At 34.7% G+C, this 17,525-nt stretch overlaps 1 protein-coding gene across 3 annotated transcripts in view; it reads right to left on the bottom strand.

Annotated features, from left to right (window-relative positions):
- Positions 1–5,835: 5,835 nt before the first annotated feature.
- The window catches only part of Hecw2 (HECT, C2 and WW domain containing E3 ubiquitin protein ligase 2), a 214,219-nt gene continuing 202,529 nt past the window's right edge, over positions 5,836–17,525 (bottom strand). For all 3 annotated transcript variants that reach the window (XM_027925034.2, XM_071618970.1, XM_071618971.1), the window contains one exon: positions 5,836–11,885. In XM_027925034.2, coding sequence (XP_027780835.1) covers positions 11,774–11,885 — 112 coding nt within the window. In that variant the 3' untranslated portion in view covers positions 5,836–11,773. The remainder of the gene's footprint in view (positions 11,886–17,525) is intronic.

Raw genomic sequence — 17,525 nt, 5'->3', positions numbered from 1 at the left:
GCTAATCATTATTGTTAAATGTTCCTTTTAACCACACGTATGGTTAAGGCTCACAGCATTAGGCCATTTCCCTAGAGTCATTTACCAAATTTTGTGTTTTAAGATTATCATATGGGAATAAATTTTATTGTAACCTGACATTTGGATGGGAAAGTGTCTATTTCCCATTATTCTCTAAGACATGATCACGTTCATCTTTTAACCCAAGGACAGCCCTCGGATGCACAAATCAAGAATGTTAGGTAAGCTTGTGTGCCTATTTCCCTAGCATGTTGCTAATCAGCCACAGCAAAATAGAGGGGCTACTTCCAGCAAGGGAATAGTAACATAAGTTTTAGCCAGCAAAGGAGGAAGATTAGAAAGGTATTAATGGTACACAATAGGCTAGACAGTTTAATTGAAACAGATAAATCACTGGAATCCATCAAGATAACAATTACAGCATTTACTTGATATCTAGATGCCTATAAGAAGTCATCAACAAACTCACTTTGTCCAATATATCCTATTAGTGTCTTAAGAAATTATGAATCTTTTAAAAGATTCTCAAGGGTACAGTTAAAGATTTTAAGTTTTACTTAAAACCAGGAAGTTGCAATAAATTGTAAAGGTCTTTTAGGTTGAATAATTTAGTTCTTGGGAATACCAGATAAATGGAGGTATTACTCTAAGAATTAAAAGCATCATTTTGCATGATGAATTGAGTTGACAATTTTTTGTGTGAGATTGTTTCTTTATTTTTTTGAACATCCAAAATTTGTAGGCATTGTATCTGGTTTCCAAGTCTCTGACCTTTCCTAATTGCTTTAGGTGGATCCTGTCACTGAGGTAGTTTTTGATAATCTCTAATTCTATTTTCTTTAAAAAAAAAACAACTTCTATTTACTTTTAATACACAATATCAAACTTACTTATCTGTAACACAGTATATCACTAAGAATGAAATCATTGCTTTCCTATAAAGCAAACATTCTTCCCATTGTTCAGTGTCTGTGCAGTTGTTTATACTCAATTTTTTTTTTCAGTGCTAGGGATTGACCCCAAGGAATTGCACATGCTTGGCAAATTATAATTCATTTTTATAGTTGCTATTTGATTATAGTTGAAGACTAGCCTCTGGCTACTCTGTGAATAATTGCCAATGAATTGATTTAGGGGCTTTGTTATATGCTCTAATTTAGTGCTAATTTTTATCCTTAAACCCATCCATTTATTTTTAATATACTTTATTGTTAAAAGTAGTTTTACACTTATAGAAAATTTGACAATAGTATATAGTTTTAACCTACCTTGCACCTACTTTCCCCTACTTACATCTTACTTCAGTATGGTCCATTAGTTATAACTAATAAATTGATCCTGACACATTACTATGATGATGATGATGTTATAGATATATCTCATTAGGCTTCTCTTGTCTGAGAACCTTTTCAGACTTAGTTCTGATAATCTTGACAATTTTGATAATTAATAGATTAAGTATTTTGAAGAATGCATCACTATTGAAATTTGATGTTTTTCTTATGGTTAGACTGGGATTTGGGGTTTAGAGGTATTAAAGTGGCATTTTTATCAAATCGTCAATAGTATACACTATCCATAGAATTCATTGATTACCTTGATTACCTGTCAGTGAAGTTCCTTTTCTCCCTTTACTCCCATTTAGAAAGCTCAACAGCAATTATCTACATAAATTATTTGGAATTTTTCTGTACAGGAGATTTCTCTCTTTAATTATTTAATTACATATTCATTCCCATGGACTAATAGGCATTTATTTTATAGTTTCTGTTATAATCTGATACCACTCTATTTTGTCGCTCCAATTATTCCAGCTTTGGCCCCTGGAGCTCTTTTAGTTAGCTTCCACATCCCTTTGTCAGACTTGTATGGTGTTTTTTGTTTCTTATCACTTCCTTACTTTGCAGCATTACAAGATGCTCCAGGTTCATCTGCTATATTTTCTTTCTAGAATCAGCCATTTCTCCAAGGAGTAGGGCTAATTTTTGAAATATGATGTCATGTGTTAACTAAGGGCCTTAGCTAAGGCCACGTCAAAGTCAGCTGGGAAATATTTACTGATGGTTCTTGGACAACCACCACCACACCTAAACTGTGTGGCAGGTTAGAAAAGATATGCACACACACACAGCAGCCACAACACGTTGGCGTTCCTGCTTGGTCCAGAGATTCAGACAGCCTGTTATCTTCATTCCTTCTTAAACATTGTTATGAGTGATATGACAGACAGGCTAATTGCAGATGAGAGAAAACAAACCCAAACATTTTAGCTCCAAATCATCAGTCGTATTGTGTGAGGAAAAGACTCTGATTTTATGGACCTTGCTTTTTGTGGGTACACTCCAAGAAACAGGTAAAATCAAAGTGGTATCTTGATGGATCATCAAATGTCTTTGATTCTGGTTAGGGCAGGGTGGTTTACAGAAAGAATCAGTTTTCATTACAGCTCAACAGGAAAAGATCTTATTTTCAAAGTGAAACCATGTTTGATAAGTGAAGAATTTACTTAAAAATAAATGAAACACACAAGTAATGTTGTATAGGAAGAGCTCATTTCAAGCTACAGCTCAACATCTGAAGGTGAAGGGTCCTCTATCATTACTGGTAATATAATGTGAAATGATGGTATGGTTTGCTAATTAAAACTGCAGTAATAGTAAATTAGCACTAATGGGTAGTTCCTTAACCAACAGTTTAAAATGGCTTATTTTTTTTTTTTTTTGTCTGTTCCTTTGGTTCTGTTCTGAGAAGCCATTGAATCAGGAGCTGGCTCCTAAGGGAAAAGCTCAGCTACCCGCCATTACTTCTCACTCCATCCCAAAGAAGAAATAAAATCCTGGATTAGCCAGTTTCAGAAAACTATACCCATATTTGTTCTCTTTTTGAGATTTTGTCACTTGAGATTTTTCTTGGATTTTAGGCCATCAGACTGGAAGGTAGGAGGCACTTCCCAGGCATAGTTAGGTTTGACCATCTTAGTTTTGGGCTCTCTATTTTCTGGACCCATCAGAAGGACCTGTAATTTATTCATTCAGGTCTACCCTATGAAGACCTGCAGTGAACAATCTGAATCAACTCTTGCTTATGTATTAGGAAAAAAAAATATTTTTCTCTTTAAGGGCTGCTTTTCTCTTCCTGTAACTTGAATTTCCTTTGAAGTAAGACTTAGAGGGTGAAACTGTGAGTGTGAGCTTAGGAAGAAACAGACATAGGAAACCTCTTGGCCTCTGGTGTCTCAGTCCATCTAAATATCAGAAACAGGGCAACCTATAAACAAGAGAAAGTTATTTCTCATAGTTCTGTAGGCTGGAAAGCCAAAGATCAAGGCTTGGCAGATTCAGTGAGGGCTGGCTTCCTTGTTCATAGATGGCCATTTTTTTTACTGTGCCCTCACATGACAGAAGGGGTAAAGAAGCTCCCTGGGTTCTCTTTTTAAAAGTAGATTAACCCCATTTATGTGGATTCCATCTTCATTATCTAATCACCTCTTAAAGGCCCTACCTCTAAACACTATCACGTTTGGAAATTAGGTTTCAGCATATGAATTTTTGGGACACACATTCTGTTTTAAAGCATTTGGTTTTTTTAGACTTGATTCTACATACTGCAAAAGATGTCCTTTATATGGTTTAATCCATTACAAAAGATTATATCAGACACTGGGGACAAAAGCATCATAGCAATAAAAAGCAGGTCTTAACTTGGCTTTGAGGCTAGGAATTTAATTTGGTGTAGAGGGTGGGGCAGGTAGAGAAATATGTGGACAATGTCATGACAGAGTTCAAGAATTTGGACTTGGAGTCCATTATCCAATGTCACCTGACTACCAAGCTAGATATGAATTATTATACAACTCAAGTATTTTGTGTAACCAGAGGTGTGTAGTTTATAACATTATAGTAAATGTTAGTAATGTGACTAAGACCTATGAAAGAAATATACATTTTTCTGATGATTTTTTTGAAACTTACTTTTTTTTTTCTTACTATATGAAAAACTAGTGACTAAACATCTCAGGAAGTTCCACCAAATCAAGGATTTTTAAATAACCAGACTAAGAAAATATACAAAGTGTGTGTGTATCAAACGTTAAATCTTTATCAGATGCTCTTATTTCAATTTATTCTTATGATTCTAATATTTATTTTCTCGACAAAGAGGAAAGCATGAAGAGGAAATCTTTATTCCATGATGAAGAATTTAAGGATAAAACAATTCGGCATGCAAGACTTCCTGGGATGATGGGAATTAAGCATTACTACATCTTCACTAATTAAGTGGGTTTTACATTAAAAGAAAATAATAAAGCAGATAAATTGGCCATAATAAAAGCACACTAAGGTCAAAGAACATGAGGGGAATATTATGACACAAAACTCAGAATGTCAGTGTCATGAATGCAATATCTTGCTTCAATGTTAATGTCAAATTTTAGTCAGTTATAGAAACTGGATCTTCCGCTTTAACTGCTCTCATGCACCATGAAGTTGATTTCTAATATATAATGTCAAATGAAGAGTTTAATGGTATATCTGTTCCATAAAATCTTAACAGTGATCCTCTTAAATCATATGAATTATCATGAGTTGGTTTTCAGAAAGAAATAGACCATTTTCGAATATATTTTTAGTGATTGACTGCCCTTGTAGTATTTATTCACCTTTTTTCTTTCCCCATATTTTCCTGTTAACTGCCACATCTTAGTAACACTTTACTTATTTGGTCAATTTATTTACACTATCAATAATCAAGTATAAAAGACAGTGTTATTAAATCAAGGGTTCCAAATGCGTCACCTGCAAGGAAACTCAACCAGGAGACATGGTTGGTTTGATCCACCCAATATTTAAAAAAATACTGGAAATATCATATAAAAATTATATTCTAGGTTTCTCTTGATAAAGCAGAACACCTTTCAATACCACCTGAATTCCATGTGACTAAGATCTGTTAAAGAAAAATATTTCAATGCCTCTTGAGGTAAGCCCCATTAGTTTTTTGCTTATACCCAGCCAATTCCACTCATTGAATACCTACCTGGTTACCTACCCATAGGCTTGTGAATATGTGACCCTTAGATTAAACCCTGAGACCTTTCTCCCTACTTTTGTTCTCCTCCCTCCTGAGTTTTTCTTCCCCAAAAGTATGACAGAAAAGTCATAACCTATTTTTTAAAAGAAGATTTATTTTGGATTAAGTGATTTCATGATGTAACATGGTTTTAAACAAAAATAGAGATCAGTATGAAAATAAAACAAATTGTACACATTAAAATATCTTTACCTTAAAGCATTTCAGAATCATAAAAAATACAACACAAGAGTCAGGGGTCCTGGTGAGGATAAGAATACAGACTTCCCAGAAAATGAGCAACTAGTCCAGGATTTGGAGTCTTAGGCTCCATATAATATCACCCACATACCATTTCTAGGATGTCAATAATCTGTATTATTTGCTTTGAAAAAAAGAAAAGAAATTTAAATGTAAGATGAAATGAGAGCTGTATAATCTTAATTCTAATAGCAAATATCTCCCATTATTATTCTCTATTAAAAGTCACATTGAATAAATATGAAGCTTAAATCAACTCAACAAAAATAAAAACATTGCTATGAACTGTGTTGCATGGTGTAGTGGACATAATGGGTGGGATTAGTGAAGGAAATGAAAAGCCTTAAAAAAATACACCACCTGTGCTCTACTGAAATTTTAGAAATAAATGTTTTTGTTTTTGTTTTTTTACAGAGCCTTAATATTAAAAAGTAAGCATTATTATAAAATTAGATTAATACTTTCAGTAAGAGGCAAGAGAGATGCATGTATTTTATTCATTTATTTTGGAATGCCTGCATCCCTATTATAAAAACATGTAATCTTATGCACTTTCCAACATTTAAACAGCCCCAAATTTTACTTATAATATTGTATAAAGAAAAATAGGTTGTAATTACATCTTTTAGAGCATCAAGGTCCTAAAAGAACATTCAGTCCTGTGTGTTTCCTGGTTAATCCTTCCAAGGTATTTCTTGAACATCATCCATCCTTTTTTACAGAAGGTGATAGTAACCAGAAGTTTACTGATGGTTCCTTACCTGCATCAGTAATAGCTGATTCAGTTTGAATCATACAACATGCTTAACAACACTCCTCAGGGTGTAATATCTCAAAAGAAAGTTGGATAGAAATATATCACCTGCCCAAGGCCACTAGACATAAAAATCACAAACACAAGTGTGATTCTCCTGTTTTCCAAAGAAACCATATAACTGCGACCATCCTATTCTGCTGGGCTATTGAATCATGAAAGCCAAATAAAGTACCTTGCAGATAAAAACCTAAGCAAATGTATGTCTAGTCTTGATTAACTTATTGAATTAGAAACACTGATTAGGTCTTTACTTGCAACTCAGTAACCTCACTTATGATTTTGCTTTCTAGATAGATTAACAGGGAACATTTAAGTTGTCACTGGGTACCATGAAAATGTTCTAAAGCCTATTCTGATGTCAAAGAATGTCTGAAAAAAAACCCCACAAATTAACCATAATGAAATAAAAGCATCTTTGTTTTATTTCATATAGTGTTTGATAGTAGTAACAATAACTCCTAAATCTAAAAGATCTACAACATAATTGAATGCAAAATAGTTGAATCTCCTGATTAAGCTATGGTTAATGTTAATGTTTTGGGGCTAAATTCCTTTTTTCAGTACAGAAAATGTTAACTTATTGAAGTTATAAAATGAGGTTATTTCCTACCAGGTAGATTCCTAAGCAGTGCCTTAATTAGGCAGCAAATCATTCTCCTTCTCAAAGAAACCTAACTGTAGTATGATCCTGCCCCCACCAGCATGCTCTAAGATGATTTTTCCACCCTTGTTAGTTTCCTCAGCTACTATAATGGGCAGCTCACGAATTCATTCTGTCCTTTATGCCTCCCTTGGAATGCAGTTAAGGGCCCTGAATCTTAAGAGTTGGTCAACAATTAGCCTTACATTCTTGGGGTTGGCAAACTGCTGGGCTTCTCTTTTCCACTTTTATTTTTATCTCCCTTTTAGTGGGCAGCAGTTGGCCTTAGGCCACAATTCAGAAAGCTTCAATGTCACTGGCATTCCTTTGCTTCCACGCTAGACAACTTTATCTGGAAAACACAATTGAACTAGAAAGGAAATAAGTTTTGCCAAGTTAGAATATAGTAACAAGTGACTTTCTCATTAATTTAAACTCAAGTCTCATGGAAGTAAGATGGCTAAGATCTAGAGTGTTGTCACTCATCAAATAAATTTGAAAGCAGATGAAAGAAGAGGGCCTGAAACTCAGACTCAGCCTAGGGATTAGGTCACATTCTTCATATGCATGGGCTTTTTTAAAAAAAAAAATTATGCAGGGTTCCTGATGCCTTTTAATGATGGTATGGCATCATTTTCCCTGCCTTTGGAGTTTCCTGAATAAGATTAAATTGGGCAGACTTCTAGATTCTCCATTTTAAGATGTTTGTCTTAGAAGTGGCTGACTCATAAAATTTGTGCAAAAGCATAAAAAAAATTATTGGACAAATGTGAGGAAGATGGGGAGAAAAAGAGAGATGAGAGTGGTCTCTTCTTCCATCACCACTGCAATTCAGCTACCAGGGCTTTCTCAATCCATTCTTATTAAAAATTTAAAACTAAGGGACTCTGATTAGTCCTTTTCCCATGATCTTTCTTTCCAATGATAGTTGATAAAATGAAATCACTATACTATAGAAATACACCAAAAGCAATCAAATTTTGCCTGTTTTAAATTTCTCATGTCAAGAAGTGAAAAATAAACATTGCATTTATGAGGAGTTTTGTCCATTAATATATTAATTTCTTCATGGACTTTCCAGAAGGTATCACATTTTAAGGTGTGTTTAAGAAAGTGAGAGTTTGGGTGGATGAAGCATCTTACAAAACTGGCTGAAAGTGGAATGTCCAATACAAACATTAGTCGCTACATCACTTGAGATGAAACACAGAATTGTGACTATAAAGTACTGAACTGATCTCAAAAAGTCACCCATGAAAATCAACCTCAACCCAGGTAGGACTTGATACTTCTATCCAACAAAGTACCTGAGAATCAAGAGACATGTGCCTACAGGCACTTTGAAACCCTAAAACACTATCTTTATCATCATTTGAATGCATTTTACCATTTTTGATTGTTGTGCTGGTGATGGCTAGATTTTAGCCATCTTACTTCCTTAAGACTTGAATTTAAATGAACAGAATGTCACTTGCAGCTATATCCTAAATTTGCAAGATTTATTTCATTTCTAGTTTAATTGTTTTTTTCCAGATTACAGAATTTCTACTAAAGTATATATACAACATATGCTAAAAAATTGTGACTGTACTTCTTTGACCCCAATCCATTCATCTTGTGCACAAGAAAAATGTTTTGATCCCATAAGTAGTTTGGGTTCAGGGATTGGAATTCCTTACACTGAAAACCAAAGGTATGTTGTAGTACAGATAAAGGGAAATTATCAGACTTGATTTTGGCATTTCTTTGATAATTAGAAGATCCTGGAGTTGCTCCTTCACAGTTCTGCTCCCCACCTACACACTTTATTATACACTTTAAATCCTCATTGTGCAAATGCATTCGGGGCCTCAATACTTCACTAATATTGACACAGTATTTTTTGTCATTAGTTATCAGCAGAAACAGTATTTTGTGATTTATTTGAGTCTCCCATATATGAAGCTGTGATGGAATCTTCCTGGATGAATAAGCTGTTCTCTCTTCATTCCTTGATTGTAGAACATAACAATTTTTATTGAACATATTTTTGGGAACCATGGCATCTCCTCTGCTAGACTGTGAGCTTTTGAAGGGCAGATTTAGAATTTTGTATCTCCATCATCAAACACAGGCACTAAAACAGAGAGAAAGGCAAGAGTGTGCCTGTTCTCCTACCTAAAAGATGTTCTGCCTATTTATATGATGTATCATAACTGTCTCTTAGAGTATAACGAGCATCACTTGTGAATTTCTTAAAGAAAACTAGACCAAAAAGCCAAGATATCTGGGCTCACAGTCCAGAAGAAAATGTTTATGGATATTTCTAATTGTAGAGTATACTAAAGGCTAATTTATTATGTGGAGCATATTTTAATATCTTATAGAGTTATTATTGGCTGTTTTTTTTGTTTTACTAATGAAGAATAAATAGGTTATCATGGTTTTCCGATATGCATTTTCGTATGTTTTGTGACACTGGGATTAAGCTCAGGGGCTTACACATGCCAAGCAAGCACTCTACCACTGAGCTATATCCCTGGTCCTGGTTTTCTGATATGCTAAGTACATCTTTGATAAATTCCAATTCTGAGAATGGTGTCAACTAGACAATTCTGCTAATTACGAATGTCTACATATATTGGAAAGAACTGTTATTTGAGAAGTTGGATGCCTCAACAAAGAAATATATTTGTTAGAAAGAGATACATTTTATTTCAAATCTCTTTTACCTAGTAATATGGCATATGATAACAGTGTTTCAAACCAAAATGAAAATTAATATGGTCTATGAATGTATTTTAAAAAAATATAACCTTCTCTATCAGCTGCTTAGTGAATGCCAGCTCTGAGACATCAAAAATGTGATTAAAAAGAGTGTGTTAGTGTGTTATATATTTTTCCTTATAATGAAAAAATACAAACGAGTAAAAACAGTTTGCAAAATTAAATATATACTTGTATTCATGGTCAATCAGTACAAACTAATATTTCCGGTTAAAATTTTTTTCTCCTTCCTTTTTATCTCACCCAATTATAGTACATATATAAATCTTCTTTGTTATTTCCAGATTTCTATAACCTTTTTCCTAGAACATTACCCATGCTGCAATACCTGCCTTTAGTGCAGAAATGCAACATGAGTGGCACTGTTCTTGCGGGTCTCAAAAGAATACTCAGTTCAAATGGCAGGAGAGCAATCAGTTCTTACAAAACACCTTTGAAAACTGGGCATATCACCTCTATAAGATGTAAGATTGCCAACATCCCATAATAGGAATTCCATGGCTACTTATAAATATGAATCTCAAAGAAATGTTCCAACAGTGCCTGTAAGCTCATAGGCTGGCAAACTATATGTTAATCCAATGCCGTTACCATCCTCAATTTAGATTACTCTATTGTGCGTCTGATTAGTTATGGCCATAAATCAAGGAACAAACAATGGTGTGGAATAATTCCAAAAGCAATCAAAATGAAGGATACCCTTTTTAAAAAATTAAGCAGAAGTAAGATTAGTGATGTCATGCAGTTTTTGAGATATCATAGAAAAATCGTTTCTTGATATTAATAAGAAAATTATGCATCCGTGAAAATGCAAGCTTAGAAATATAGTACTGAGAGTTTCAATTTGTGGCATCTTCACTGATAAGGAAAAATGAAATTCTTATTACTAAAGAGAGCTGATGTCTTCAATGTTGCTGATGGCTCCCTAACTGAGCTTGGTGTTTAATGATGCTGTACAAATAACAAGCAGTGGGGGAAATACGAAATATCTGTATTAAATGCCATCCTGGAAAGTATTTGATGGATGGAAGAGAGTCTAATGCATTTTAAATAAATGCATATCATACTATCACATATAGTGAGTCTTAAAAAATTATTACTTAGATGCACAGTCCTTGTAGTGGTTGACATGGCACTGTGAAGGAAGTTTGATTTGGAAGCTACTTTCTATTATACTTGTCAAGTGATGGAGTTGCTGTTAGTCGTATTGTAATGTCCCTTCAACTTTGGTACATTCAGTGCAAATTATTTTGGGGATTTTTTTTTACCTTTATAAAAATAAAAGGCCCTTTTGTTCCCTTGAGAGTGCTTAAAAGGATACATACTAGCATGATGCCCGAGTAAGCATGGAACATGAAAATGGAAAGGTGATACATATAGTATGATAGGTAGGTTCTTATATACATCTTAAAGAACATAAATATAATGAACCTATAAAAAAGAAACAGAACTCACTGTGTACATTTTTCCTGATATGCTGTGATTAATTGCTAGTTATTTTTAAATTGTTTTCATGCATTATAAAGCATAAAATCTGTCCATTAGTAATTCATTGAGTAACAGTTTGTCTTCAGCCGTAATTACACACATACCACTTGCATATACATTGTCACAAACCACCTTATTGTGAATCTTTAAAGTTACCTCATATTGACTTGGTTTCATTTTTACTTGTGTCCCATGAAAGCTGAAACCTATAGTGCACACCATGCAGGCACTCATAAGCAAGAAATGAATATTGTTATAACTTAGGGCTTAAATGAATGTATTTTCAGGAAATATATTTGTTTTATTATATTATTTAACTTGCACTAATTTGGAGATTGGGCCAAGTGCTGCCAGTTTGGCTTGAACCACGTTCAAGGGTAAGTTTCAAGATTCTCCTGAGTCCCTAGAAATTGCCATGGAGCTGATCATGTACAGGTTCATCTTTGTCTTGGAACATAACAAATGGAAAAGGTTTGGCAGTCAAGAACTGTTGATTGAAAGACTGTTGGGTTGTTCCCTGGGCATCAAGCTCACCCAAATCCTTCCAAGAGGACTCATCACCAGTCCCCAAACGTGAGAGAGCACATGTTCCTGGAAACTAACAGCACTCAGCTTTACTCTAATGGAAGCCTGAGCTGGAGACTTCCAATGCTCAGTCATGCTGGAAGCCAGCTTCTGAAATTGCCTGTCCATAAAGAGATGCTTCCAGATCACTCAAGTCCAAAGGTACTGGTCTCTTCAACTGCTGTCAGGAGCTTCTCATAAAGCATGGAAAAGGATGGGTACGGGGGCAGATCCAGGCGGTTAAAACAAGTATGAGCTCTGCAAACAGAACAAACAGTCCATGGTTAAAAACAAGTCCAGGGAAATGAAGGTGTGTATCAGTGTGTGTGCATGTACACATGCATGTTTTTCATATTCAGATTTGTTTGTTGGCAATTCTCAGACTTTTTTGGGAAAAACTTTGAAAATAGTTTGACTTTAAAAAGTCAGAATTAAGCTGGGCATTATGGCAAACATCTGTAATCCCAGTGGCTGGGGAAGCTGAAGCCTAAGGATCCCAAGTTCAAAGCCCCCCTCAGCAACTTAGTGAGGCCCTAAGCAACTTAGTGAGACCCTGTCTCAAAATTAAAAAAATATAAAGAGGATGGGAATGCCGTTCAGTGGTTAAGTACCCTTGGGTTCAATCTTGCTGCCAAAAAAGAAAAAAAAATCAGATTTGGTTTCCCTAAGGGAAGTAGTATTTATTTTTTTCCCATTTTCACAACTGTTTAAAAGCTATATTACATATATATTATTATTGTTTGTTGAGTGTGTAAGAATTACAAAGGTTAGTTTAGGTTTTTGTTGTTCTCTTTTGGTATTAGACTTTTTCAAAGACATGAATATAAGTCATTCATTTTCAGCACTGGCATTAGCCTGGATGTTTCTCTGAATCTGAGGTTTGGCATTTTTTCCCACTTTCTTGGGCAGGGAAGAGAACTAGATGTCTCTGAAGATCAGTCTCACATCTCAGAGTTTTGGGAAAGTCCTTGGCTGGAGTTTTCTATTAAAGTCTGTAGACCATTGTTACTTCTTTGAATCTTGCACCATAATCTGTCTTCTCCCCGTTCACAATGCAGAAAAATGGCCATTTAAATCACCATTACATTAAGTATTCTTTTTTAGAAATACTCCCCTTTGCCAAGATAGGGAAAAAAATGTTTTCCTGTTATTTGCACCTGAATCACAATAAAAAATAGACAGTCTCCAAATAGTACATCTTATCAGGAAGCAAATCTGTACTTTTGACATGGAATAGGAAGCATTTGATTCTGAATGTGCAACAGCTTTTCAGCTGAAGCTAAAACAATTTTAACTTAAGAAATGCTCCTGAATCAACACAAAATTTTAGAATCTATGATTATTAACAGGCTATTTCTAAAAGGTAATGTGCTTAAATTTTTACTTCTAACTTTTTACTTATAAAACAAATGTAATTAATATTCTTAAATGTGGGGTAGCACAGTGGGAAGATCAGAACTTTGGGAGTTGGAGAGACTTTGATTTATTTAAACTTTGTACACAGCTGTGTGATTTGCAGTGAGTTATTAGCATTCTGAGCCTCAATTTTTTCACTGGTCAAAAGGGAATAATATAACTTGTCTCAGAAGGATGTATTAAAGTCAAATAACAGAAAAATGCTTTACGAGGTGCCTGGTTCATAGTTCTTGACTAGTTAACAACACATATTTTTAGTTACATTTTTTTTGTTATCAAAAAGATTTAATCTGCCTCCAATAAATTGCCAAAAGATAACAAGACCCACAGAAACCGTGAGACAATAAAGAGGTAATAAAGCAGGTATATGTTCATATAACTTACTAGAAATAGGAATGTGCAGGGTCTCTCTCTGTTATATTTTAAAGAATATCAATTTTAGAACATTGAAATAGTTTGACCTAATTTACTGATCCTGACACTACAGACTCTGAGATATACTGGAGGAAATCATCTACTAGTTGCAGTCAAGCACCTTTTTTTGGATATAATAAATATTTCAGAAATGCAGTTAATGTAATTCTTATTATACCTCCTTATACTAGAACCTAATTTTTAAAAATTCAATGAGCATATTAAAAGAGTCTCAGGAGTTTAAAATCTTATCTCATGGGAAACACTGGAATAAAAATATTAAGTGAAGACTTTAATCTCTGTTCTAGAGGGAGCTGAAGAAGTAGAAAAGTGAAATGTTTGGAACAGAATTATATGCCAGGCTATGTGTGACAGGTACACATTCATTATCCCATTAGGCTAAAATATGGTATATCATTGTTATTTTTTTCATTTTTACCTTTTTAGTTATCAAAAGATTGAGTATCTTTCCCCAAGTCTGCTTACTTGTTAAACTGCCTGTTTTGTGATCTTTATATTCATTTCATCTTTTCTTTTTAATGTTTTTACTATGGCAAAATATACAAAACATAAAATTTACCATTGTAAGCATTAAGTGCATTTACATTGTTTGGCAACCACTATCATCAAGCATCACAGAACTTTTTCATCTTGTAAAACTGAAGCCCTAAACCCTTTAAACAGTAAGTCCTGTTTCTCCCTTTCTCTGGCCCCTGGAACCTACCAGTCTACTTTTTGTCTCTACGATTTTTATTATTCTATGTACTTGAAACATTTGTCCATTGTGTCTGGTTAATTTCACTTAATATAATGTTTTCAAGGTTCATATCAGAGTTTGGGTCAGAATTTCCTTCCTTTTTAAGGCTGAATAATATTTCATTATACATACACACACACACACACACACACACACACACACACACACCATTATCCATAAATCCATTGATGAACATGAATTGCTTCGACCTTTTGGCTATTGTGAATAATTCTACTATGAACATGGATATAAAAATATGTTTAAGTTCCTGCTTTCAACTTGTTTTGGGAGGTGTATATGCAGAATTAGAATTACTGGATCATATGGTAATTCTATTTTTAATATTTTCAGGAATCACCATACTATTTTCCTTAATGGCCATACTATTTTACATTCTCACCAATAGTGCACATGGGTTGCAATTTCTCCATATCCTTGCCAACACTTATTTCGGTTTTTACAAAAATTTTACTTTTATAATAGCCATTCTAATGGGTGTGAAATGCATTCATCTTCTAAAGCCTTAGGATTTCTTACTGATTTGTACACATGCTAGAAAATAAAGAGAGACTCTATTACTGGATTTGAAGAAGCGAGTTGCTATGAAATTCACAGCTTTAAGGAATGAATGCTGCCAACAACCTAAGGGAGCTTGGAAGTAGATCTTTCCATAGTTGAGCCTTCAGATGAGAACATAGCCCAGCTATCACCTTGACTTCAGCCATGTGTGTCACTGAACAGACAACTCAACTAAGCAATGCCTGGACTCCTGCCCCATAGAAAGATGTGTGTTGTTTTAAACCACTAAGTTGATATAATTTGTTTTGCAGCAATAGAAAACAAGTAACAAGTTTCAAGGTCATGAAGCATCTAAGAAAGGTAGCAACTGTGATGATAATGTGAAACAGTAGAATTGTCTTTAAAGGGAAGGTGGCGAGGCAAAGCTGGTGGTAAGTAGCTGCCCTTACATGCTTCTAGGTGTCTGAGCAAAGAAACAGAAAATTCTGCATATTTCTTTGCAGTTCCTGTTATCTCTTTATAGGTACCATAGTGCATTATCCAGTAAATTCATGAGCTAGGGCACTCTTTTCAATTCTCAATACAAAGGGAAGTACTGATCAATCTTTTTCACTCTTCTTTAGTCATAAGATATAATCACCATATTGCTATATAATCTAAGGTCATCACTCCTTCTTAAATTACATCTGCTTTCATAACATATAGTTACCACAACACAACTTTCCTTCTGAAAAAAACTAAACAGCTCCTCTGGAAAAGGCTTCATGAGGATGGATGGAGACAGCATATACTGTGGAAGGGAAAACTGTGTGAAAGACTAAATGGTTTTCCCGAGGTCAAAGCTGAATCAGTGGCCAAATCAAGAATAAGACCTCAACTTTGGGTCTTCTAGGGAAAGTCCAACATTAAAGTGAAAGCAGGTGATTTTCTGCACACTGGCTCCATTCTTTTACTTTTGAAAGCTTGAGTGATAATTTCATCCCAGGCCTGACTACGAGCTGCTAGTCCTCAACATCCTACCTGGTTACATATGGAGAGGAATTCACAAAATAAGCTTCAGGTATTTTTTAAATGAGTGGTTCAATCTTAATATGCAGCAGCTCTGAGGAAAATGGTCAAGATTGGGTCAGTCCAGAAAAATCTTGGGAGATACCAGGGGATTTTTAAGTGATCAAACTATCTAGTTCAATCTCAGGCCTACCAGAAAACAGAGCTACTTTGGAGTGCTTTGGAATCAGCCAATGAGTTGTTTACATCAGGGACTTTTGTTTACAACAGGGACTTTTAGTTACACCCCTTGAGAAGATTTGGGGTGGGCCTGGGGATCTGCATTCTAACAGTTATTTTAAGCAAGTCTGATATAGGTTGTCCCCACTATTGGAGAGACATCAAGTAAATTAGAAACAAGATATCTACATTGGACATGCACACCAACATTTTGTGTGCTTGCAAAAATTTCAAAACTGCTTATAAACAAGACAGTATTACTAATGAGGAAATTGAGGAAGAGTGTGGTTAAATGAATTGCCCAATATTTACCATCAACTTGCTATATGAGCCAAGAAAGGAATAAAAAGGCAAAACAAAACAAAATCCTCTGAGGCTTTTCACACCCTCCACCCCCACCCCATTCCATGTCCTAAGAAAACTCTAGTAGAAAATAACAGGAGGGCCCTTGGACTGTGTTGATATTGGCAGCAAAAGCCTGTCCAGCTATTCTGTCTCAGTAAAAGAACATTTTCCAAATCTTTCAAAGCCAGTCACACTAAAGTTTATAATGAATTTAGTTTTTGTTTTTTTATCTATCCAGCCAAGACCACTCAAGGAGAACAGGTCTAAACACATCTTCAGGAAATCTTCTGGCATAAATATCAAGATGTAAAAACCCTCCATATATCTGGTCTGACTTAATAGATCTCATAGTGCTTTCTGAATCCTTCAAATGTTAACAGGGAGCTCATATATTTATACCCCCTTTTTTCCTTGTAGATTGAAAAGTCAGTTATCCAAATCCAGTAAGCCAAAAATATCACAATTATATTTCCATAGGTCAGCTAATTGATTAATGTGCTGCTTCCTCTGTGTGAATGTATTTATTCATTTATTTCTCATTCTTCCAGAAGTGATTTCTGTGTTTAAGATTTTAAAATGAGAGGAAAGAAAGAGAAAATCATGTACCTTATGTTATCTAGTAGATAGTCTTAGAAATAAAATGCCTTTGCATCAAATAAATTCTTTTTATCTGCATTACAACTTAGAAAGTGTTAACTCCCTTATTTTCTTAATTGACAGTATTGTGCAACCCTTCATATTTCATTTTTATTACTCCTATTTGCACTCCTTCATCAAGCAATTGATCAACCAAAAATACTTAAGACCATTCTAGAGGATCCTAAGGAATCTTGAAATATATCAATTTCCTATGCCAAGATTTCTTTGAAAATAGGCATATTCCCAATCTAATGATCTGGCAAGTCCAAATTTTACTGATGTGAAAGTATGTTCACAGGCTTCCTTAAGGAGATCAGGTGAGCCTGAAGTTTTTGTCATGGTCACACACTACAGCAGTCAAAGCTGGGCTTCTTCTGAGTATCTACAAAGGTCCTGGTGTTTCTTCTCCTTCTCTCCTTTTCTGGCCTTTTGGGGTGCCCTAATTTGGAGCCAATAGGTTGTCAGGCAGAATTTAAGTTCTTTCAATTTCAGAATCTCTCATTATTTTTCTCCTTGAAGATCCCATACTGGGAAAGCTTGTCATCCCCATGCAAAATGATTTGATGAATAAAATTTAATTT

This window comes from Marmota flaviventris, chromosome 11 (genome assembly GCF_047511675.1).
Source record: "Marmota flaviventris isolate mMarFla1 chromosome 11, mMarFla1.hap1, whole genome shotgun sequence".
NCBI lineage: Eukaryota > Metazoa > Chordata > Mammalia > Rodentia > Sciuridae > Marmota > Marmota flaviventris.
The sequence above is the reverse complement of the archived record's forward strand: the minus strand, read 5'-3'. Positions and strand labels throughout refer to the sequence as shown.